The 21,844-nt window shown below is 49.8% G+C and overlaps 7 protein-coding genes across 7 annotated transcripts; 3 read left to right on the top strand and 4 right to left on the bottom strand.

Annotated features, from left to right (window-relative positions):
• Positions 1 to 178: 178 nt before the first annotated feature.
• F5J12DRAFT_815889 (Sds3-like-domain-containing protein) lies at positions 179 to 4,252 on the top strand. The gene is made up of 5 exons (XM_051745053.1): positions 179 to 1,011; positions 1,071 to 1,222; positions 1,333 to 1,432; positions 1,611 to 1,796; positions 1,845 to 4,252. The coding sequence occupies exons 1-5, from the start codon at positions 387 to 389 to the stop codon at positions 4,049 to 4,051; spliced, it is 3,270 nt and encodes a 1,089-aa protein (XP_051602148.1). The 5' UTR covers positions 179 to 386; the 3' UTR covers positions 4,052 to 4,252.
• Positions 4,253 to 4,299: 47 nt separating this feature from the next.
• On the bottom strand, positions 4,300 to 4,825 carry F5J12DRAFT_815887 (DNA-directed RNA polymerase, subunit N/Rpb10). Its single transcript, XM_051745052.1, has 4 exons — positions 4,808 to 4,825; positions 4,659 to 4,750; positions 4,495 to 4,589; positions 4,300 to 4,445 (listed from the first exon to the last, which is right to left on the bottom strand). The coding sequence occupies exons 1-4, from the start codon at positions 4,808 to 4,810 to the stop codon at positions 4,411 to 4,413; spliced, it is 225 nt and encodes a 74-aa protein (XP_051602147.1). The 5' UTR covers positions 4,811 to 4,825; the 3' UTR covers positions 4,300 to 4,410.
• A 75-nt stretch (positions 4,826 to 4,900) lies between these two features.
• F5J12DRAFT_815884 (non-SMC mitotic condensation complex subunit 1-domain-containing protein) lies at positions 4,901 to 9,917 on the top strand. The gene is made up of 22 exons (XM_051745051.1): positions 4,901 to 5,068; positions 5,118 to 5,286; positions 5,310 to 5,502; positions 5,543 to 5,604; positions 5,657 to 5,954; positions 5,977 to 6,045; positions 6,097 to 6,126; positions 6,152 to 6,648; positions 6,700 to 7,075; positions 7,121 to 7,152; positions 7,181 to 7,306; positions 7,360 to 7,475; positions 7,537 to 7,673; positions 7,722 to 7,808; positions 7,844 to 8,333; positions 8,382 to 8,590; positions 8,640 to 9,060; positions 9,114 to 9,202; positions 9,253 to 9,469; positions 9,544 to 9,581; positions 9,639 to 9,738; positions 9,789 to 9,917. Exons 1-22 carry the CDS (start codon positions 4,954 to 4,956, stop codon positions 9,866 to 9,868), a joined length of 3,951 nt encoding a protein of 1,316 aa, XP_051602146.1. The 5' UTR covers positions 4,901 to 4,953; the 3' UTR covers positions 9,869 to 9,917.
• Positions 9,918 to 10,165: 248 nt separating this feature from the next.
• F5J12DRAFT_904422 (uncharacterized protein) lies at positions 10,166 to 12,305 on the bottom strand (the record flags this gene model as incomplete). The annotated part of the gene is made up of 9 exons (XM_051748520.1): positions 10,166 to 10,819; positions 10,869 to 10,988; positions 11,042 to 11,172; positions 11,225 to 11,293; positions 11,344 to 11,593; positions 11,643 to 11,734; positions 11,793 to 11,947; positions 12,030 to 12,131; positions 12,184 to 12,305. The coding sequence occupies 9 exons, from the start codon at positions 12,303 to 12,305 to the stop codon at positions 10,166 to 10,168; spliced, it is 1,695 nt and encodes a 564-aa protein (XP_051602145.1).
• A 165-nt stretch (positions 12,306 to 12,470) lies between these two features.
• F5J12DRAFT_904421 (WD40 repeat-like protein) lies at positions 12,471 to 14,187 on the bottom strand (the record flags this gene model as incomplete). The annotated part of the gene is made up of 8 exons (XM_051748519.1): positions 12,471 to 12,633; positions 12,693 to 12,887; positions 12,940 to 13,371; positions 13,433 to 13,507; positions 13,558 to 13,601; positions 13,650 to 13,816; positions 13,870 to 14,134; positions 14,182 to 14,187. The coding sequence occupies 8 exons, from the start codon at positions 14,185 to 14,187 to the stop codon at positions 12,471 to 12,473; spliced, it is 1,347 nt and encodes a 448-aa protein (XP_051602144.1).
• Positions 14,188 to 14,221: 34 nt separating this feature from the next.
• F5J12DRAFT_815865 (vacuolar protein sorting-associated protein 26-domain-containing protein) lies at positions 14,222 to 15,724 on the bottom strand. Its single transcript, XM_051745050.1, has 8 exons — positions 15,461 to 15,724; positions 15,327 to 15,399; positions 15,111 to 15,267; positions 14,897 to 15,061; positions 14,669 to 14,844; positions 14,470 to 14,612; positions 14,395 to 14,421; positions 14,222 to 14,347 (listed from the first exon to the last, which is right to left on the bottom strand). The coding sequence occupies exons 1-8, from the start codon at positions 15,602 to 15,604 to the stop codon at positions 14,342 to 14,344; spliced, it is 891 nt and encodes a 296-aa protein (XP_051602143.1). The 5' UTR covers positions 15,605 to 15,724; the 3' UTR covers positions 14,222 to 14,341.
• Positions 15,725 to 15,742: 18 nt separating this feature from the next.
• On the top strand, positions 15,743 to 17,337 carry F5J12DRAFT_815856 (NUDIX hydrolase domain-like protein). Its single transcript, XM_051745049.1, has 7 exons — positions 15,743 to 16,366; positions 16,427 to 16,585; positions 16,638 to 16,670; positions 16,722 to 16,809; positions 16,860 to 16,926; positions 16,984 to 17,153; positions 17,269 to 17,337. The coding sequence occupies exons 1-6, from the start codon at positions 15,750 to 15,752 to the stop codon at positions 17,091 to 17,093; spliced, it is 1,074 nt and encodes a 357-aa protein (XP_051602142.1). The 5' UTR covers positions 15,743 to 15,749; the 3' UTR covers positions 17,094 to 17,153; positions 17,269 to 17,337.
• Positions 17,338 to 21,844: the final 4,507 nt, after the last annotated feature.

The following is a 21,844-nucleotide window of genomic DNA, read 5'->3' as shown; positions in this document are numbered from 1 at the left end:
GCAGTACTACCGCAACAAGACACTCAAAGTCACCATCAGCAACCCCAGACGCAGAAGAGGAAGAAGAGGAAGAGGAACAGCCAGCACCCCCGCGTGCCATGGAAGAGGAAGAAGGCGAGGAAGGCGACCCAGACGGCCGTGGCCGTGGTCACCGCGAGGACGAAGAAGATATCCAGGACGAGGAAGATGACCCTATTGATGACCAGGACGTCGATGAGGAGGACGAATCTGTGAGCCCTTCTAGCAGGCCGCGCCAAAGACCCTCTCCTGTCTCACACCAATCCACCTCTAACGCCTCGCGTATCCGAAAACCGTGTACATCAAAGACTGATGTCAAACCAAGCAAGGTTGTGAACGCGGGTCCAGACATCGTCGAAGCAGACCAAATGGACGTCGATGACGTCGACGCGGACGATCACGCTGAAGGATCTGCTACAGAAGAAGACTACCCCGATCGTCGGTACTCGAGCGTCACTCGTCCGCCCCACGCGAGGTCAAATAGACCTGCCGTATTGGCTGCCGTCAACCACTGGGACACACACGCTAGTCCCCACGATGGCATATCTCATGAATTGCAGGTGCTTACTCAGGATACAGTTCTGTCAGTCCCACCCTCCCATGCAGAGTCACCACGAGAACATACTCCGGAAGAAGACGACGAACCCAACGGTGACACTATGGGTGACGCGGCAGAAGAACAGGAGGGAGATGGGGAAGCCGTCGACGACGAGGAACGCTCTCCAACTGAGCCCGATGACCAGCTTGGCGACATACCAGGCGAGGTAGATGTCGACGAACATCCCAACGTTCAAGACGACCGTGAATCTAATATAGACGACCCAGAACTAGAGGTAGAAGAGCCGGATGAGGACCCCGACCTTCAGCCTGCGCATCGCGCAGAGGCCCTCGATGTCCTCGCCACCATCGAAATCAAGTTTGCTATGCTCAGGGAACGCGTGTTCCTAGAAAAGATGGAAGGCATTGCATGGGAAGAAAGTTTGATTTGGGAGGGTATGCAGACTTTTTCACTTTGCAAGGCTTTCTTTCCTTAGTTGACGTCCACTTCTTAGGCGCTCATCCCGAATTACATTACATTCAAGAGGAATTGACGAAACGACGTGACAAAAGACTCATGCTTGCCGAACGAAAACGACGTTATGAAGTTCAGGCTCTCGAGAGGAAACGAAAGGAAGAGGAAGCAGGTATTTGGGAGAACTGGGAGGTGTGTTGCTTGGATTCCTGTCATATAATCATCGTTACCGCGTTTTTCATCTCCTCTTCTCCTGTGCTTCCTGCCCCAGATGGCATAGCTAATGTCTAGCACGTTTACAGCATACACGCGACCAACTTCAAACGGAAATGATGGCCGAAACAAACAGAAAACGGAGAAAGCTCGAAAGAGAGAGGCGAGCAGCGGAAAGGCCTATTCCAGGTAAGCTTTTCTTTCAATTGCAGAAGCGATAAGATCCCTCTTGAGGTTCGCCTTGCGTCGCGAACAGTCCGTCTATCCCGATTGGCATCTCCGTCTGGAGTATATATCGGCGTCTTCGACATATCGTGTTTCTTGTCATGTTACTGAGCTTTAACTTTTTCTAATCGACGTTGTACAGTTCGTCGTTTTCCCGTTCCAATCCGCGACCCGCCACCGGCGCCATCTTTACGCGAAATTGTGAATGCGACCCCGCTTCCGTCACGCCTTGTACAGTTTATCTCCAGTGCAAACAAGAGACCCCCACCCGACGGCGCGATTAACCCCACTCTGAATTCTGGATTGCTTCTTGGGTTCAACGGGCTAGGTAAATACATCCAGTTCTTCTCTCGGTCTGTTAATGCAAAATTTCCAGGTCTCAACCCCACAGCATATCCCGACCTTCCAACAGCCTCGCCTGCTGACATCGCCGCGGACCTCGAATATATCTTTCAGCACCGTAGAGCCGGCTTCGGTTACCCGTATGGCATATTTCCTGGCGCACCCGGCGTGGGCTTTCCCGCGGTTGGACCTGGCATTGGCCCCGGGATGGGGTTTGGCCCAGGTGCTGGAGGAGCGGCGACAGGGTACAACAACGTAGCTGGGGTACCCTTTGGGATGAACGGCCTTCCGACAGCCGAAACTTACCCAACAGGTGCTGGCCCAGGCGTAACTCAGCCTGGCCCCGTTCCTCCGCCCGCTACAGGGACGTCAGTACCACCATCACACAATCACGCTGGGATGACTGGTCCGGGAGTTGGTCCTACTGACTCTGCAGGTTTCGGCCAGCCGTCTATGGGCACCTTCCAGCCCAGTGCTGGCCGGGAAAGTGCATATCCCCCTGGTCCTGGTGGTCCTTCAACGTCTGGGAGGATACCGCGCTCCTCAGGACCCCCGCTTGATCGCGAATGGGAGGCCCAAGCGCAACGGGAGCGGGAGCGGGAACGAGAGTTGGTTGCACGCGAGCACACTCGCGAACTTGCACAGCAGCGAGATCGAGAAATACGTGAACGGGAGCGAGTCGGAGAAATAAACTCGCGCGGAAGAGACAGGGAGTTTGGACCGAACGTTGGTCCTGGATATCAGTCTTCTGGATGGAACTCGAAGCCCTCTGGTCCTGCAGATTGGGGTCTTTCGGAGCGCAGACGAGAGGATGATATCATGGATCGTGAGAGGGAAAAGGAACGTGTTGACTGGGGGGACAGAGATAAATCTCAAGCGCAGCCGGGCTTGACTCCTGCACCCCGTCCCCAAAACCAACAATCGCACTTGCATTCTCATCACACGCACTTGGCCCCATCACCACACCTTGCTCACTCTTCCCATTCCTCACACTCAAGTCACCAAGCGCATTCGCAACCTCCACACGCACACCCGCACCATCAACATCAGCACCCGCATCCGCACCAGCACCCACATTCCCCGCACCCACATCTACATACCCAGCATCCGCATGGGCCGACAGGGGCTGCACCCCATCATCACCATGTCAGCCAACATCATCATCGACACCACCACCACATTCTACATAACCACCACTCATCTGGACCAGAGTTGCGCATTGGACCTACATCAGGTGTCGGTGTGGAAGGTCCTGGGATAAGATCCGGACAGGGGCATCAGACACCGACTATGGAGCTCATCAATCTTTCTGCTAATCCGTCATCAAAAACGCACTGGAAAAGGGAGGAGGGCAAGTACGGGGGAGGTAGTGTTCCCGGGAGCCGGCCGTCGTCTACGCATCCGTCTTTCCCTACATATGACGAGCGGGATAGACCTGTTGCAACCTCGTTTGTACTTGGCCCTTCGCAAAATACTGCCTCTGCGACATCTTCTCCTCGACATAACTGGGCACATGGCGAAGTGGGCAATTCAGTTCCTCCTGGAGGGCCTGGCGCTGCATTTCCGCCTCCTGAGCGATATCATTCACCTATTCCAGGTGGTCCTGGGACGTCAGGTATGCCTCATCGGTCGTCTAACCCACCACAGGCCCATCACCGCCGTCAATCACCTAATTCACTGACTGTATCCCCATCACGCTCCGGACCTCCAACATCACCTACTAATGCAAACCTTTCCAATCCCATTGCTCCGCCATCATCCATGAATACTTCTTCCCCAGGACCGTTTGCTCTTCCACGGAAATCATCCCCAGTACTACCACCTCCTTCTAAACTTGGAATGCCCCCTATTGTATTTTCTCCTCGGTTGACAGGTCCAGGGGTTCTCCCACCTACGGGCCCTGGTGTCCCCGGAATGTTATCCGGTGCCGCGGCGGGAACTGGCGTTGGGGTCATGTTGTCGGGCCCGCCGTCCGGCCCGGGAGTACCGCCACCTAGTGGACCTGGGATGTCTCCGCCACTTGCAATTTTGTCCAGTACCAGCGGACCCGGTGTCCCACTTCCTAATGGCCCAGGCATAATACCGCAAAGCGGACCTGGAATACCACCAGCTGCAGGTCCGGGGGATGGCCCTGGAGTCCCACCACCACCGTTCACTGGCAGTCGAACGGCATCTCCACTGATATCCTTTGCGAGGACGGGAGCCCCGCCTGGTCAGAAAATAGTGGTGGAGGGTGTATGACGATGTTCGTTGTTTGTTTGCTTTTTTTCCTCTTTGCTTGGTTTGATATCAAAAATTCGGGTGGTATTTTCTCTGTTAGCATAATGGCTGCGCTGCGTGTGCAGAATCGGAATGTAGCCTCATGATTAGCTGTACTCAATTTCAAAGCTTCTTCTGTGTATAATTTTTGCGCGTTTAATATAATCTCAGCTTCATTCAGCGAAGAACAATCTGCATGATCTTGAACTTGTCCATAACACGCGTTGAGTCTGGCACCAGCGGGTCTCTCTGAAACTCACGTCAATGTACGAGGCATCGTACACGAGAATACAACACAAAGTATCCTTGTATCAAGGCAATACACTTCGAGTGCATCATTTTTAGTAATTACTCTTGTCCTTCGAGCGCTCCATAGCTATAAGGCAGGTAAGAAAGAGAGCACGCATAAGTATCTCAATGCTTACGATTATAGTGAAGGAGTTTTTCGATCAAGTCGACATGGGTGAGCACCATTCGGCGACAGCAGTACCTCCTTAGTTGCAGTTCGTCGAGTGCGTCACTGTACGCAAAACAATGGCATCAATGCTTGGGATGGTGTGGACGAATGAGGGCTGCACATAATGCTTACCCTTCGCTCATGTCATTAGCGAGCAGTTCGAGGTAGGCATTCCATTTGTCCCCAATCACTTTTCCGCACGAAAAGCAGCGGACTGGGATGATCTGTCGTAGCAGCGGTAAGGGTACCTCTATAGCAAAATCAATGTGTAGTATACTGACCATCGTGACTGCTGTCGGCAGGCAGACTCCTGGCTTACGATTAGGGCTGAGCAGCGCACGTGACCTTCCCGCTCACGTGCCATCGCGTCAATGACCGCGTCTTGTCGCTGACGGCGGGCAGAGTGACTGAGTCGTATACAACCACCATGGGCTCCACATTTGAGCTGCAAGATGAGCTCCAGGCGTTTCAAGACCCGTCATCATACGAGATTCCAAACGAACACGATCTTCACGACAACGATGCTGCTGAACTGCTTCAACGTGGGCTTAGTTGTTGTTTGTGTTTGACTATCCTTGACTGCGTTTCTAGGTGCTGTTGGCAGCATCGCACACTCTTCTGATGAGATTAACGATCCTGAGATATTTGATATCTTTCGAAGCTTGCTGAAACATGCCGATGCGGTGCCTGGGCCGTGCATGAGCAAACTGCTGGACTCCATTGCATCAGGCTTCAGCACCGAGACTAGACGCGGCATTCCGTGACTCGAAAGAGGAGGACCAGCAAGCGGTCACTGGCACACAAGACTCCGCTCGAGATGTACGCGTTTCTCCTCAACTGGTTCGCGGCTGCAGCAGACAAGGTGAAGTCGCCTGGAGAAGGCGAACTCACGCCACAGCCCAAGGCTCGTCGCGGAAGGGGAGGTAGAGCAGGTGGATCTCGTGCACTTGCCAAGAAAGTGGAGGAGTGGACATGGGTTGATCAGATCCCCGCAACACTCGAATTGTTCTACTAAGGCAATGAAACTCAAGACGCATCGCATATGGGTGACGACTCCAGAACGAGATGCGTTTATCACGTATGTCCTATTTCTAGCTGAACTTTTCTTCTAAATTGACACGAATGCTAAGATGCTTGACCCGTCCCGCATATCATATTGCTGAGAACGAACAATACATGAAAGTGAACAACGTCAAGGTCAATGTGTACAAGGTTATATGTGTTGCTGTCAAGCACCACGGACACGCCCTTGCAGCTCAGATCAATATCATGCAAGCATTACAATACCATGAACACCTTTCGGAACCTATGGCTGAGTGCCTTTCTCACCTTGCAAAGCATTTCGACCACGCTCAGCTCGGAGAGGAGATCTTGCGCGAAATTGCAGGAAAGACTTTTAACTGCCCAGGACACGAAAGGTCCCCGAGCGTTTTCTCGTTTCTTGGTGAAGTTCTGTGAAGAGTCACCTAGATCAGTGCTCAAGCAGATCAGCGTCCTACTCGGACACTTGGATTCAGAGGTGGGTCTACGTGGAATATGCCATTCTCATCCCGAAATGACAATGCATTAGTCGTATCCAATGCGCATGGCAATGGTGGAAGTGATCGGGTTGCTTATCCGTGAAGCTATCGAGTGCCGAAGATAACAATGATACAACGCAGACCCACAAACAAATTGTCGGATTTTTTGAACTCCTTCTATCCCGAACCCTCGACCTGTCCTCTTATGTGCGCTCCAAGGTTCTTGCCACGCTATCAAGGCTTTGCGACCTGCGTGTCCCGTTCCCTAAACAACGTTTGGAAATAACGAAACACGCAGTTGCGATGTTGGAGGACAAAGCCTCCACAGTTCGCAAAGCTGCGGTTGCTCTGCTTACGAAACTTATAATGACGCATCCTTGGGGGCTCATGCACGGTGGGCCTCTGAACCTGGAAAAGTGGGAGGGGTATTACAAGGAGGTGAAAGAGAAGCTGGACAAGTTGGAAGAAGCGGTGGGTAAGGCCGTGGAGCGGGGAGATGAAGACGGGGATGACATAAAAGGTGGAAAAGAAGACGATGACGATGAGGAAAGCGAAGAAGAAACCGGCGACGGAGACGAGGAAGCTGAAAGGGGTAAAAGCAGGTGAAATATTTAGTTACTTTCTGGTGGATGTAGCTGACTATGGATGGTCAGGAACGCAATAAATGACGATGAAATGGACGTGGACAGTGAATTGCACAACGCAGAGGACGCGAATATGGGTGACGAGGGAGACAGCAAAAGACCCAAAAAGGGAAAGGGCAAAAAGGCGAAAAAGTCACGGAAATCTGTGGTAGACGAGGTCGTCATTGCATCGGAGCAGGAAGCCCTCGCGGCATTGGAGTCCAATGAAGCGCTCTATCTCAGACTGCGCAAGAAATACTACACTGAAGCACTCGTATTCATCCGGATGATCGAGGGGTCTATGGAAGTAATCACTCAGTTACTCGCCAGTACTAACAAAGCAGAAGTGCTCGAGGCCATGGAGTTCTTCAGAGTAGCCCATGTGTATGAGTTTGACGGGGCTGGGGTAGGATTTACCTGGCTGATCGCACCACCGACTGACGGCCTGTAGGTTGGTATCAAGCGCATGCTGCACCTTATCTGGTCGAAGGATAACAACCAAACGTCAGAGGATGGCAAAGAAGCTCAAGGGTGTCCGTTCGCGCCTTCTGGAGTGCTACCGGAATTTGTACTTCGATCCTCTCCCAGACATGGAACCAAAACAGCAAGTAAACAGAATTGCGAAAAACATGATCGAGTATGCGTCATAATACCGCCCATTTCGTATCTGACCACAGAGGCAATCTAAAGGTTGACCTATGATGCCTCGCTAGCCGAGCTAACCAGTCTAGAAGAGATGATGAAGACTATGATGGAAGAAGACCAGGTCCACCATGATATTATTAACAAGCTCTGGCAGGTTTACAGCAAGTTGTTTCTGGTTACGATGATTGCCAGTCGACCCTTGATGTAGTCTCCTTAATTTAGGTTCGACGAAATCTCTACCGGCTTATCAGCGCCGAGGCGCCGTTATCATCCTAGGGATGCTAGCGTTGGCGAAGCGTAGCATCGTGGAAGAAAAGGTTGATATTTTGCTGAAAATTGGACTAGGCAAACTTGGCAAAGTACTACAATTCTCTCTCATCCGCGCACATGACCAGAATATTTCTTAGAGTGATCTTATGCTGGCGCGATATACTTGTGTTGTCCTGCAACGTCTCAATGGCAGTGCGAAGAAAGTGAAAGGTGTGTTCGAGTGGGTTTCTGGTGCATCAAATTATGACAGGATCGCTAGGATCTCTCCTGCAACAAAACTCTTCGTCTGGAGATGAATAATGCAATCTTCCGGAAGCTTCAAGAAGCCATCGAGCATCCTTGTCGGTCCAAAGATTGGTTTGGAATGGCCGAACAAGTGATAAACACCATATATGCCCTTGGGGAGCAACCAGGTGAACTATGTGGCAGGATTATTAAGAACCTTGCGCAGCGTGCATTTGCTCGCAGACCACAAGCTCAAGAAGAGTCTACATCTGTCCCAGCGGATCCGGATGCGATGGACCAGGATACTGAGACAGGAAGTGTTTCATATGCTCCTGCATCTCAAAGTTCTTCCGCCACGCAAAGTGCAAGACAGCGGAGCGGAGATCAAGCTGAGAAGGACTTGGGGGATGCTTTCCAGCTCAGTCAACTTTTATTCGTAGTTGGCCATGTCGCAATTAAACACATTGTCTTTCTCGAACTCGTTGAGCGGGAGTGGAAACGCCAGAAGGACGAGAAGGACCTGGGTAAGTGTCTTTGGATCTGGCCGGAGCGGACACTGACGACGGTCCCAGCGGAGAAACTTGCTGCAGGTGTTAATTCGCCAAACAAGGCATCAAAAGAGACTGAGGAACTAGATCAAGTAGCCGGAAATGTAGAAGATGAGATTGGTGATCGGATAGCTGCAGTACGAGAAACCGAACTCCTGTATGGACCTCAGTCGTTGCTAGCTGTCTTCGGACCGATGCTTGTTCACGTCTGCGGCAGCCCTCACAAATTCAAGGCGAGTCATATGGTTCTGCCTTCAGTCTGCTCGTTTGACGCCAGTTCAGAATCGAACGCTCCGCGCTGCTGCGACGCTGTCGTTCGCTAAATTCCTCTGCGTCAGTTCACAATTCTGCGACCGCCATCATCATCTCCTGTTCAAGATTCTCGAGACTTCAAAGGACCCTGACATAAGGGGCAACATCGTGATCGCGCTGGGTGATGTAGCCGTGTCGTTCAGCAATATCATTGACGAAAACAGCAACGAGTTGTACAAGGGTCTTTCGGACGATGACTTGGTTGTTAAGAAGAACACACTGATGGTGCTCACTCACTTGATTCTGAACGGCATGATCAAGGTCAAGGGACAACTCGGCGAGATGGCTAAATGCTTGGAAGATGAAGACCCACGGATTTCTGATCTGGCGAAACTTTTCTTCACGGAGTTGTCGACTAAAGACAATGCTATCTATAACAACTTGCCCGACGGTGCGCTGCCTCCGCATAATTCGTGTTATCAGGGTGCTGATTGTGCAATGCAGTCATAAGCCATCTTTCAACAGGTGAACACGGTGTAAGCGAAGACATATTCCAGAACACTATGCGGTACATTTTCACCTTCGTCGAAAAGGTGACGAAACATGTGACCCACAAGCATGGAGGACTCTTACCTTTAAACAGGAAAAACAAGCAGAAAATATCGTTGAGAAACTCTGCCAACGCTTCCGCTTCTCGGAAGACCCTAGGCAATGGCGAGACATCGCATTCTGCCTGTCTCTGCTTCCGTTCAAGTCCGAGAAATCTGTTAAGAAGCTTATAGAAGGGCTTCAGTTTTATCAGGACAAATTGCACGAGCAGAAAGTCTATGACCGTTTTGCGGAGATCCTCACAAAGGCCAGTATCTTGAGATTAAGTCTCGCCAAATGCAATCCGCCAAACTTACTTTGATATAGGCTCGCTCAAATAAATCAGCCAACAAGCCAGATACAGAGCTCGATGAATTCGAATCAGTATGTTTTAATTCCTTTCCTATAATAGGGATATGGTTCACGCCCTTCGCATTGCAGATTCTTAACGAGCACAAACGACAAGGCGAAGAAGATCTCGCTTTTGAGAAGCGCGTGCAAGGCAAGAAAGCCGCTGCTAAGAAGAAAGCTACTCGACGCTGTAAGCCTTCCTGTGTCTTTTAAGTAAACGCAGGCCTCAACCTTCCTCAGCCACACGCAAGAAAACTCAAGAAGCTGAACCTGAAACCCGCCGGGCTCAAGCTGATGATAACGATAATATGTATGTTTAAGGCATTGCTTTCTCATGTAAATGTACCAGCACATGTTATAATCTAATAGACAAACGTCATGGGGCACCAGAGGAACACGAGAATCAAATGGCATTTCTACGAGACAGAGGTAACCGGACTAACCAAGACTCTTACAAAACGTCCAGTTTGGATTTTCGGCTATCCCTACAACATTGGAATAAAAGCAATTATTATTCCTTGTGAACAGGTCCTACATATATACAAAAGTGTATCCAGACAAGTAAGTTAAGGAAGGTAAGTTGAGATGCCACGAACAACATGGATGAAATATCAAGTTCAGAAATCACCAAGGTCAACTTCTATGCTTTCAATGAGCGAAGCTTCCAAACTCTTGCTCGGTGATGTTTGCAACGTAGAGATAACAGGTGTCGGTATGGGCGATATCGGACGTACGGCCGGCGTTGATTGCGCTCCTAGTATAGGCGTTGTAGTTGCGCTGCCATTCGGCGTTGCTGACCTGTTGATGGCATGAGACGAATAGAATAACAGTGTCAAATGTAAGTGAGACCATGTAATGCGGTGAGGAAGGACGAACCTAGATGGGTTATTAAAAAATCTTGGCGTCGCCTTTAGCTTGGCGCTCGACTCGGGGGTGGCTGTCCCTGAAAGTCCAGCAGCAGCCAATTTACGTTCTCTGCGTTTCCGCTCGGCCTCGAACTCTGCCCTGCGCACGGCTTCCAGATTGGCCTTGCGATTCCGCTCATTTACCTTCGCAAGTTTGTCGGCAAGGGATTCCTCCTCTTCCCGTACATTCTGTAGGGCAGGAAGTTCCTTGAGCTTTGCTTCGATATCCTCAAGTTCAGTGTAGTCATGCCGTCGCATGGCCAACGTTCTGGCTTGCATAAGACGTGAACGCTCCATTGTGATCGCCGCTGCACTTTGTTGATGACTCAATTGGTTCTTGCGCGCGAGCATTGCTGAAATGTCACTCTGAAAGAGTGCTTAATATGGTAAGACGGATCAAATGGAGCGCGCAGACCTCGGTGTAAGGTTGTGTAGAGAGCTTCTCGAGTTGTGCAACCTTTTTCTCTACCTGCCGTTTCGAGGGCAGTTTCACGTCATCGACGGCACAAACCTTCACCAACCGCTCAAATTCTTTCTATAGTCTACTTTTCAGGGCTTACTCGCGAATAGGAACAGAGGGACACGGACCGGATCAAATATCGCATTCGATACTTTGTCCATAGTGAAACTCTTCACAGACTTGCCGTGTTTGAGTTCAAGCATCTGGTTGACCGTCTGGTCGTTTACCTTGTACGGTCTTACAAGATTGGCTCCAAGGTCTTCCGGAGTATATTGGATACCCTTTACACCTGGGACGGGACCAACACTTACTTATAACTTCGCATAATCGATACACTGGCTCGTTGTCCTCGTTGCCAATGAGATAGCGGACCCAGGCACCTTATGACAACCTAAGCCTGGCTGAGCAGGAGCCTCGTGTTTGGACTCGCCTTTGACATAGTCCTCAAACCACGGCGCCATGCAATACTTTGCAAGCATGTCCCGCGTGAGTCTACATGCACTGAGATCGCTTAAGGCAACGGGTTCGTCATCGGGGTCAGATTGTTTAGAGTACAGCTTGCGTTCCCTCTCTTCTTCTTCTTCGTATTTGGTTATTTGGCCGTCTTCTTCTTCACCAGAGGAGGTCTCCATATCCATGGGTGATGAAGAACGATCCCGCTTCGGAGAGTCGGTCCGCACCTAACGGAGAGATGAGACTGAGCACAGGACATTGCACTGGCGAACATACACGCTTCTTCTCATCTTTTGCCTTGCGTTTTGCCTTCAGCTCGTCAAGCTTTCGCGATTTCTCCTTAGTAGCTCCTCTCACTGCATGCTGGCCTACGAATGAAATGAAGTAAGAGCGTATTACGCAAGCGCGCAAACGAGTGGCGAGTACGTTTGGCTGCTTTTGACACGCTATCGGCGTCATTTGAAGCGCCCTTTTGCTGTCTAATCATCTCTTGCAGCCTACGCCTGTCCTGGATTTTCTGCATTTGCTCCAGGCGCTCAGTAAGGATTGCCTCGCGTTCAACTTCGGGCATGGCGAGTAGTCTTTCGTAGCAAGTAAGGACAATCCAATTTTGCAAGCACGAGGTCAAACACTACGTTCCACCACGACTGATGCTGCACGCACCTTTCTCGGTCCGATTCGTCCTCGTATTTGCCCTCTATAGGGTATGGATTCACTTCCGCACCCTCCTCGCTCTCCGGTTCATTCTCGGAACTGGACAAACTACTGCAAGGTGTATGAAATCGCTACAACAAAACCATGGAATATCTGGGCTCACTTGGACTTGCGTTTCTTCACTACCGACGGTTTCGAACTGGACGACTGTCTCTTTCGTTTCTTCTCCGTTGCACCTGCGAGTTCGAGGAGTTCGTCGTCAATGTCGCCGTCGGTATCAGACATAGTGAGGCCCAGAACAGCAGAATAGAGTTAACAGTATGGCAAGGAAGAAAACAATTACGGCGCCGACGAACACAGGACCGATTGTTTGGTCATGTTTGCACCGAGAGGGGGAAACCACGTGACAAAACCCCTATAGCATGGAGAAGTAAAGTACACAGCGCACGACTAGCTTTGTTCTGCCAGAACAACCTTTTTTCTCTCCGCCTTTGGCTTGCTTTCTCCTGCACGCGTGTGTTTCCGCCGACGCTCTTCCTTGACCCGCTGCGCCTCGAGCATGGTCTGCTTGAGTTTTGCTGCCTCATGGACAGCTTTAGGTAGATGTCGTGCCCTGGAAAATAAATTGTAAATATCATACAGTCAAGGCTGCCAATGGAACGTTTCCCTTACCTTGAGATTTTGCCGACCTCCTGGTCATACTTCCACCTTTCCTTCAGACTCTCACGGTATTCTATCGCCGCGCGTTCCCTCGCAGTGATGATCCCAAGCTTCTCATGCGCCTTTGCCTTCCATATCCTCACATTCCCATCATCCGACCCACTGATCACGAAGCGCGCGTCCGCAGTGAATACTGTGGATAAAACGCTGCATATTGTTTACATTACAATACCCTGAAGTGCATGTCAAGCCAACGTACCGCTGCATTCGTTTCGTGTGATAGACCTCCGGACGCGTGCCCTTGCCTTCCTTCCATATTCGCACCGTCCGATCCCATCCTCCGCTCACGAACTCGAGTCCCGTGGGACTCCAATCACAACTCATGACCGCCGAAACATGTGCCTTGTAAATCTGTGTAGGATTGGATAGTTGCCGAACGTCGAAGGTATACAGGTTATGATCTTCCGACGCGAGCAGCACCAGCGTGGGTAAAGTCGGCGACCAAGCAAGCGCATTGCTTCGCATTTGCATGGTTACCCTCCGTTCCGCCTTCCCGGAACGAATGTCGTAAAGGGTAAAACTACGATCCGAACCGATGCTCCCCAAGACTGAGGTCTCGCTAAGATTGAACCGTACAGAAGTGACCGTCTCCGTGGCAGTAGGAAACGTAAGGTTTGATACAGCGGCAGTTCTGTGACAAGAGAGTATACGCATAAGACGCCAGCAGGCAAACGAACCAGGAATGGACGGACTTTGTTTCGTCCCATATTTGAACAATATTTGATGCCGTAGCAAAGATCGGGTCGGAGCGGTGATGATCTATTGAACTAGCAATGCTGGTCAGTTGGGACGACATCACCATAAGCGACGACCATACTTGAACGGCGATTTTCCGGAGAAGATATGGAGTGGTTTTTGTTGCTATCAAAGGGTTCAAATCTGGTACAGGCACTAGGCAAATCGACTCACAACTTCCTCGTCCCGTGGCGAAATGTCCCAGAATTTGATGTTGGTATCCACACCACAACTAAGCAGTCCGTTGTCTTGCGAAAAGCACAGGCCCGATACTTTTCCTTGGTGTGCGTCTTGTATCCGATGCACCTGTTTTTGCTCGGCGATGTCATGCACGAGTATCCCTGGTACAACGCTCCTCTATAAACAGTGCGACGCAGACATATGAGTGACATACCTCCATCCCAGCTACCACTTGCGACAGTGTTAAGCGTGCCAGGCCTTCTGCATAGTACCTCTATGGCATCGATGTGTCCCTCCAACGCTCTCAAGAATGGCTTGGCAAACATTCTCTCCATTTTTGCGGCGTTCAGCGCACGCGTACGTTCGCGAGCGCGGGCAAACGGATGCATGAGAGGGTCGAGGTTCCGTGACGTAGGTGTCGGGTCTCCTGGACGAATGGACAGATGTGCTGATGGGGCATGCTGGAGGACAGATATTTTCTGCACGTTTTGTTAGTTAGACGACGGGGCACACACGACTGACATACTACCATCACGCGAGCCTCGACAAATCGCGAACGAGCGACTTGGCGCTACGATGATGATTTTCCTCCGCAAACTAACAGTAGTGTGGGAATATCTACTACAACGGTACAACCCCTGTTCACAAGGACAAGAATTACATTAACTACTCTTATTGCAAGAAGGCTAGTTCTGAAACGATCGTCAATGACGGTTCGTTGGAGCAATATTGGCGTCACCTCTGGGATTCTAAAGATCGTGATTTCCTTAGGCGATACTCAGTACAAGAGGATGCTGTTTCGTACAGTGCTCACCTGTTGCTTGAAATATCGTCGATTCTCTTCGTCGACAAGAACTAAGTTGAGGTAGTACCGCACGCTGAACTTCTTGTTCACCTCACGGAACGTGGGCGTTAAGTCAAAACCACCGAGGAAAAGTCGAATGGGAATGGTTTCGCCTGCGTGAAGGATATCAAGTCTGCCTACCCCACCTTTGCCCATAGCCTCTACTCACCCCGCACTGGAGCACCATCCATGATCTCAAACTTGGTAATGGTCTCACTCTCGTTATACTGATTCGGTGGAGATCCGGTGGTTTCCCGGCGGATAATGGAGAGTTCCATATGCTTGATCTTGATCCGTACGAGTAGGAAATAAATCTTGCCAACGATGACGTCCTTGAGATGATATCTGAGGGACCATATAAGCCCTCCGCAGCATGAACGTGTACAACTATACGTGCTTCGACTTGTTATACTCGAACTCGATGTGCAAGCAGTCCTCGATGCCGACTTCCATCTTGATGGCATTGTTGCTGTCAGGTGGCATGCGGTACGAGTGAACCCATATATCCTTGTCTTTTGTGACCTCTGCTAGCCGGCGCGACACAGTTACTCGAACAAAATACCTTTATGCCGCTAAGTAGGTTGTAAAAGGAGAGGTCGTTCTCTGCGCACCGTAATTTAACGTTTATCCCATGATAACTCTCGTACTGTTTCTCCACATTCTTGAAGAAGAAGTCAAACGTCTGGGCTTGGCGTAAATCACCTGGAGCAGCTAAATCTTGGGACAAAGACAAGAACTCGTGGTGGTGCCCTCGGTCGTAGAACAGATCTGTGTCGTTATGTTTGGTGGAACAGCCTCGTGCGAAGGCATACCAACTGCACACTTACCGATACTTCCAATGAATTCGACTTTAATACCGTCATGGGTTACCCTCTTGCCGTCTCTCACACGTATTGTTACCTGCCCGTTTCGCGGCCGTTGAAGTGCTAAGTTCTGGAACGGAATCAACCTAATCACCCACCTGGCCGCTTATTGAGTCGCCATCGTAATAAATAGGACACGATATAGTTTTGTCTTTGTCCGTCTTCATGTCCACCTGCTTTCTCAACTCCTCCCCTTCCAACTTGATGTCGACGTCGACTGGTGAGGCAAAGAAGTACGCCATGACGTCTGGCCTACAAGCGCTGCGACTTGAGTTAAGTACTAGCCGAGTACGAATCCCCGATGAGACGCGTCTCCACTCACGGCGCTCGATCACGTGGACAACTTGCTGTAAATATACCTGCCCCAAGCAGAGTACTCTGGGTGGGATGGCTACAAACCCTAGGGATTCGGATTTAGGATTCCTAGACCTCGTCAATGCTTGCGATAACTTCAGACTTCCCGCCAATCACCGTGCTGACATCCCTTTATCCTCGTCTGCCCAGGATACCCTAGTACCATGGACTCTAACTCAGTCACTTGATAGTCCCGTGGTAGGCCTACTCAAACCTGAAATCATAGACCTCTTGCGCGAGGAAGAACATGGATCTTGGGTCATCCCCGATCCGGCTAGCGTGCCTCGAACTGCCTATCGGGTGAGCTTCCACCCGTCGATCGATACGCCTGCGAAGCGCACAAAGGTCATGAGGAAACTCTGTGAGGGATGGCGCGACAGCGGTACGATATACCAGGACATCATCGGACCGATGAAATGGCGAAACGAGATGTACCCTGTGTACCGCAATCCCTTTGGTGTTCACCGTGCCCACGACCCGAAGGCGGGGGATGATGATTCGGACGATAGTAACTACGCCTTCGAGATGGAACGTTCCGCCTGTGTTCTATTCGGTGTGGTTACGTATGGCGTACACATGACGATCTATCAACAGACGAATGGTAACGAGATCCGGATATGGGTCCCTACCCGTTCGCGAACGAAGCAGACGTGAATACCTCTCATAATCACTGCCTTCGATCATCACTGACACACCGCCATAACAAATAGGTGGCCAGGGTATCTAGATAACAGCGCTGCGGGAGGCATCTCAAGTGGCATGTCTGCATTTGATAGCATTGTTAAAGAGGCCGCAGAGGAGGCAAGTATAGATGAGGATATCACCAGGAGGCTCGCGAAATGCGCAGGATCCATCAGTTACTACCTCCAGTGAGTCCAGTCTAGCCATATATGTGCCTCTTCTTGGCTGAAGGAACAACAGAACTTCAGCAGGTTGGTTACAACCCGAAGTCCAGTATGTGCGTTAGGATCGTCGCGCTTTATTTGTCTGATCTGGCACGTTAAGATATGTCTACGACATGAAGATACCTAACGATATTGACCCCATGCTCTTCCAACCGAAACCTGCGGACGGTGAAGTCGAATCTTTTGACGTGAGGGCGAGGTGGTCGGCCACTTGAATGAAACACTCACATCATGACAGCTTCTTCCACTCCATGTGGTCATTAGCAAGATGAAGCAGGGGCTTTTTAAGGCAAATTGTGCTCTTGGTATGGAATTCATCCTGCAGTCCCAAATCGGGTCAGACTTATGCTCGCAAATTGTAGTGTTGATTGATTTCCTTATCCGTCATGGGTACTTGACACCAGAAAATGATCCCAATTTTATGGAAATTGTTACAAGATTACATGGGAGGTTCCACTATGATAGGTGGTAGCTCGAAGATGTGGCTGATACTTATAACAATCATCTTAGTGTTGACATTTTCTGCTGATGTGTAAGCATATGCTTACCTTACTGCTTACCACTTGCCACTCATGCACTGTTCACACTATTGTTTCACATTGTCACATCTCCTATTCCCTCAATTGTGCCCTCATCTGGGCATGCAGATCCCTCCTGCTGTGTTGTACTGTTTGGACCCTGGGGGTATATATACTGGTGCTGCATGTATGTGCAGGTTGTCTCTTCTTTTTCCCTCTTTCCTCTCACTTGCTCTGTTGAGCATCTTGTATCAGTGTATATGCTTGATTGTCTAATCCCCACACACCTGTCCATGTTCTGTCATCATTGTGAGCCATTCTGAGTGTACTCACCCCACAGTGGTGAGTTCCACTTTTTTTGAATGTGCCATAGTGCATGTCAACACCTGCTAGAGGTGTCAAACTGCCATCCTGTCATGTTCCCTCTGTCCCCATACCCTTGACTACCCATAGTTGAGGGAATAACCCTCCACCTGTGACATCATTGTCATTGCCATTATCTTTGTCTTTGTCTTTGCTGTCTCCATTGCATGCTGCCTCTACTCCCCCACCATCTACACCACCACTCATGGCCCCACCCAGCATTGCTCTGTCTCTGCCTATCTCCCCTTCACACATCCCAATACCAGCATCCCTTCCACTGTCTCCAACCTCCATGGATAGCTTGTTGTTGTCTGACAGCTTCACAGTGGTTCTCCCTGTCTTTGCAATGTCCTCAACACAGTCTCAGGTAGTGTGATGCAAAAATACCACTCCTGGAAAAACCCCTCCCTTCTTGACAGCAGGTGACATTACCCTGGAAGGGTTGCAAAGCTGGGAACTAGGTTGTGAGAATCACTTTTGGCTGAAAAGTGTAGCAGAGGACATTCAGGTTGCCAAAGTTGCAGGTCACCTTCTGGATCCTTGTGTGCAGGACTGGATTAGCAACAATGGCAGTCAACTGACTGCCCTCTCCTTCTCAGAGTTTATGGATGAAGTTTGTACATATTGGCTTCCCAGTGACTGGGCAGAAGCTATCCAACAGAAAATGCTCTTGTTGACACAGGGTAATAAAGCCTTCCACTTGTGGGCTGTTGAGGTGGAGAGTCTGAATGTTCTGTTATGGGGTAGCAAGTTCCACCTCACTGAAGACCATCTTCACTTTCACCCAGAGTCTCACATGCACCCAGATCTCACTGCAGAATATTGCTTGACTGGTGGCTGCTGTGAGAAGCAGTTCTGTGCTTGGCTCAACCTGGTTTGCTTGCTCAATGAGAAATGCATTCATGATGCTGCAAAACTTGATGCAGCTCTTTGTGGAAAACCTTTTCAGCCAAGCTGTTCAGCTAACACCACAGTGTTGGGTTCAAAGGCACCAGATGGTCACACCTACACTCACCCTCCTGCCCTCACTGTCAAGGAATGCCAGCTCCTTTGGGACAACTCAGGCTGTTTCAAGTGCCACCATCTCTTTCAAAACCATACCATGCATGATTGCCCAAATGATTTCCCTGATGCAAAAAACTACAAAGCACTGACTGCTGCCAATGTTGAGGCCACTTGTAAGAAACATGCCAAACTTATTGCCACAATCATTGAAGAGGAGCCTGCAGTGAAGCACTCCCACATCACTGAAGTGGATGATGACACAGATGCCATTGCTGTTGTCATGCCCTCTGCTGCACTGGGGGATGGAACTGACTCAGGTGAAGGGTATGTTGCACCTCTTTCTGTTCCCCATCTCCAGTGGTCCTGCCTCCTGGAAGGACCTAACGTGACCTTCCCCCTAGCTGTGAAGACACTGATTGACAGCAGTTCTCATTTAGTTCTGATTGATGAAACCCTTGTCTTGAAGCTAGGGTTACAGCGCCATCAGTTGCACAAGTCCCTTGATGTTTCAGTAGCACTTTCTTCTGGTAACTGGGAGGTCATGTCTCTGCAGAGTTATGTTGTTCTATCTTGTCTTTCCCCTGATGCACACTTTCATTCTTGGTCTGTTTGCACAATCATTGTGCCCCATTTATGTACACCACTCTTGTTAGGACTCCCATTCCTTGCACATAATCAGCTCATTGTTGAACACACTCTCTGTACATGTATTAATAAAGATACTGGTTATGACTTGTTGAATCCTCCAACTCCCATCCTGGCTCCTGCCCCCTTGCCAGTAACCCCTACCATTCAAGCTGTCAAGCAACTTAAGGGTGCAGTCCTTGCAGAGCTACACAGTGTTCTGCCTGCATATTGCAAACTTGTGGAGGTGGCATCCACCCTGGTCTGTGGGGTGGATGTTATTTGGCATGGTACAGCATCACATTGAGGTCCTTGCAGCTGACAAAGCATGATGCATGACTCAAGGTTGAGTTTGCTGATTGCTTCCTGAGTGACATCCTACCCTCAGATGCCCTGCCTGATGATGTGCTTTTCTGGGTCCAGCCCAGGGATGCCAACAAGGTGATCCAGCTTCAGTTGTATGATTGTCCAAAGAAGTATTGCAAAGCATGGAAAACATTACTACAACAACATCTGGATGCAGGGCATTTATGGTGTTCCAATAGTACTCACTCTTTGCCTGTGTTCATTATTCCAAAGGCAGATCCTGCTGTGTTGCCATGCTGGGTCAACAATTTTCAACAACTCAATCTGAACATGATCCCCAATAACCACCTGTTACCCCACATTGATGAGATCCTTCATGATTGTGCCAAAGGCAGGTATTTCACAAAACTGGATATGACCAATGCCTTCTTTCAGACCAAGGTTCATCCAGACAACATTAAATGGTTAGCCATACACATGCCTTGGGGCCTGTATGAGTGGACTGTCATGCCTATGGGGGTGTGGAATGCCCCTGTGGTTCATCAGCATCAGATGTCTGCTGCCCTCTGTCATCTAATTGGTCACATTTGCCACATATATCTTGATGACATTATTATCTGGTTGCAGATGCTCAAGGAACATGAATGCAATGTTCATGCAGTCCTCCAGGCCCTCTGTGACACTAAGTTATATTGTTCTCTTAAGAAAACTCAGTTGTTTTGTACTGAAGTTCTGTTTCTTGGCCATCATGTCTCTGCTCATGGAATCGAGCCTGACTCTTCCAAGATCACAAGGATCCTCAATTGGCCAGTACCATGATCAGTTACAGACATGTGGGCCTTCCTGGGCCTTGTTCGTTACATTGCAGATCATCTTCCCAATCTAGCAGAGCACACACATGTTCTGAATGCATTGACAACCAAGGCCATGGAACTCAAGTTCCCTGTCTGGAATGATGACCATCAGCAGGCCTTCCAGGCCATCAAAGATCTTGTGGTCAGTCCCCACTGTTTGATGATGATTGATCATGATAATCCAGACAACAACCACATTTTCCTTACATGTGATGCCTCAGACTTCTGTACTGGGGCAATTCTCTCTTGGGGGCCCACTTGGGAGATGGTGTTACGCTTCTGTCAGGGGTCTTTCCTTTTTCAACTTCTCGCGGTCACGTGTGTCACGTGCCTCGTCGCGTCCCTCACCGTTGTCGTTGTCTTAGGAGTGCGTATGCTCCAAGGGCACCTCGGATCTCTGGTTGTCCAGGTATTTCCAATACCTGTCGAGACTCATCATCTCTGATCCATCACTCCGCCTCCTTGATGGCGACTTGTTCGTTTCTTGCTCCACCTGTTTCCTTTGACTCATTTATATTGCTCATATGTTACACTATAGCTCTGGTGTCTGGCTCCTTGCTGCACATTGACTGCGCAGCCAGTATAGCCTTTGTTTCCATCCCTACCCCCATCTCTGACACCGGTTGACTCATATTTATTTCAGTGATAGGTTTGTTGATTACTGCGGATATGCGTCGCGACGCGTCGCTCGCAACTGGTACGGTACTTGTACTTAGAGGTATTTAAACCTATGTACCATACCATGTATCCTCAGTTTTTCAATAGCTTGCAACTGAGCTAATTACTTCGCTCGAATCCTTGTTCTCTCTCTGTGCGAACAACCTTAGGGACTCGCCAGCAGAAGGAACCTCTGTCAGATTCTCGTGATAACTCAGCCATAGGGGTTATGACAAGTTCGGCCTGTAGTCTCCCCCTCGTGCGCTTCGTGCCTATTCCATTTGAAGAAGTCACTGCGCTCGGGCATAACAAAATCGAAAAACTCAATGCAGTTTTTGGGACTCGTCGACCTCTTTGCGAAAGTCTACTCGTCCCTGGTTACTGAACTTCAACAAACCAATTCCCAGATTTTGAAGGCTTGTCGGTCTCCCTACGTGTAAAGACTAACTCGCCTTCTTTCCATCCTGCCTCTCGACCTGACTACACCATAGCAAAATCGAGAAGCACCCTTCTACCCTAAACCAAATCCACCGCTCTACAGGCAGCCATTAGGCTTTAATACATCGCCTCCCTAGAGTCAGCGCTCATGTCTCCCTACGTGTAAAGTCACTTGCGCACCTTCAAATTACACTGACAGGTTTCTTTTGAGAAATAAATCCTCCCTCAGCCTTCATTATCACTTCTCGTTAAAGTGTCTAACCCTCAAAAGTCGAGACCTCCAGTCCCTCCTCGAACCCAGTTCGGACTAGGAAGGAACCTGCCTTTGCCGCCGATACCTGGAAGACTAGGGCTGTCAGCCACAGCTAGTAATCCATGGTTATCGTATCTTTCCTGTTTTAGGGAATTGGAAGTCGTGCTTAGTTTGGAAGAAGAAGACGATCAGAAGTCCGAGACTT

Source organism: Pisolithus orientalis (assembly GCF_024613125.1).
Source record: "Pisolithus orientalis strain OTSU chromosome Unknown F5J12scaffold_7, whole genome shotgun sequence".
Classification (NCBI taxonomy): domain Eukaryota; kingdom Fungi; phylum Basidiomycota; class Agaricomycetes; order Boletales; family Pisolithaceae; genus Pisolithus; species Pisolithus orientalis.
Note: the sequence above shows the minus strand (reverse complement) of the source record. Positions and strands in the feature narration are given on the sequence as shown.

What these genes read in the sequence shown, in the direction of transcription:
- F5J12DRAFT_815889 (XM_051745053.1), top strand. Translation starts at nt 387, where the DNA reads ATGGACGTCGATGACGTCGACGCGGACGATCACGCTGAAGGATCTGCT. An exon ending in GTATTTGGGAGAACTGGGAG is followed by an intron (nt 1,223 to 1,332) that starts GTGTGTTGCTTG and finishes GCACGTTTACAG; the next exon opens with CATACACGCGACCAACTTCA. An exon ending in TCTTGGGTTCAACGGGCTAG is followed by an intron (nt 1,797 to 1,844) that starts GTAAATACATCC and finishes CAAAATTTCCAG; the next exon opens with GTCTCAACCCCACAGCATAT.
- F5J12DRAFT_815856 (XM_051745049.1), top strand. Translation starts at nt 15,750, where the DNA reads ATGGCTACAAACCCTAGGGATTCGGATTTAGGATTCCTAGACCTCGTC. An exon ending in TGGTTACAACCCGAAGTCCA is followed by an intron (nt 16,671 to 16,721) that starts GTATGTGCGTTA and finishes TGGCACGTTAAG; the next exon opens with ATATGTCTACGACATGAAGA. An exon ending in TAAGGCAAATTGTGCTCTTG is followed by an intron (nt 16,927 to 16,983) that starts GTATGGAATTCA and finishes CGCAAATTGTAG; the next exon opens with TGTTGATTGATTTCCTTATC.
- F5J12DRAFT_815865 (XM_051745050.1), bottom strand. Translation starts at nt 15,604, where the DNA reads ATGGCGTACTTCTTTGCCTCACCAGTCGACGTCGACATCAAGTTGGAA. An exon ending in GCGACTCAATAAGCGGCCAG is followed by an intron (nt 15,400 to 15,460) that starts GTGGGTGATTAG and finishes CGAAACGGGCAG; the next exon opens with GTAACAATACGTGTGAGAGA. An exon ending in GGATGGTGCTCCAGTGCGGG is followed by an intron (nt 14,613 to 14,668) that starts GTGAGTAGAGGC and finishes TCCTTCACGCAG; the next exon opens with GCGAAACCATTCCCATTCGA.
- F5J12DRAFT_815884 (XM_051745051.1), top strand. Translation starts at nt 4,954, where the DNA reads ATGGGCTCCACATTTGAGCTGCAAGATGAGCTCCAGGCGTTTCAAGAC. An exon ending in ATGAGTTTGACGGGGCTGGG is followed by an intron (nt 7,076 to 7,120) that starts GTAGGATTTACC and finishes GACGGCCTGTAG; the next exon opens with GTTGGTATCAAGCGCATGCT. An exon ending in CTATAACAACTTGCCCGACG is followed by an intron (nt 9,061 to 9,113) that starts GTGCGCTGCCTC and finishes TGTGCAATGCAG; the next exon opens with TCATAAGCCATCTTTCAACA.
- F5J12DRAFT_815887 (XM_051745052.1), bottom strand. An exon ending in GCTAATGACATGAGCGAAGG is followed by an intron (nt 4,590 to 4,658) that starts GTAAGCATTATG and finishes TTTTGCGTACAG; the next exon opens with TGACGCACTCGACGAACTGC. An exon ending in AAAACTCCTTCACTATAATC is followed by an intron (nt 4,446 to 4,494) that starts GTAAGCATTGAG and finishes CCTGCCTTATAG; the next exon opens with CTATGGAGCGCTCGAAGGAC.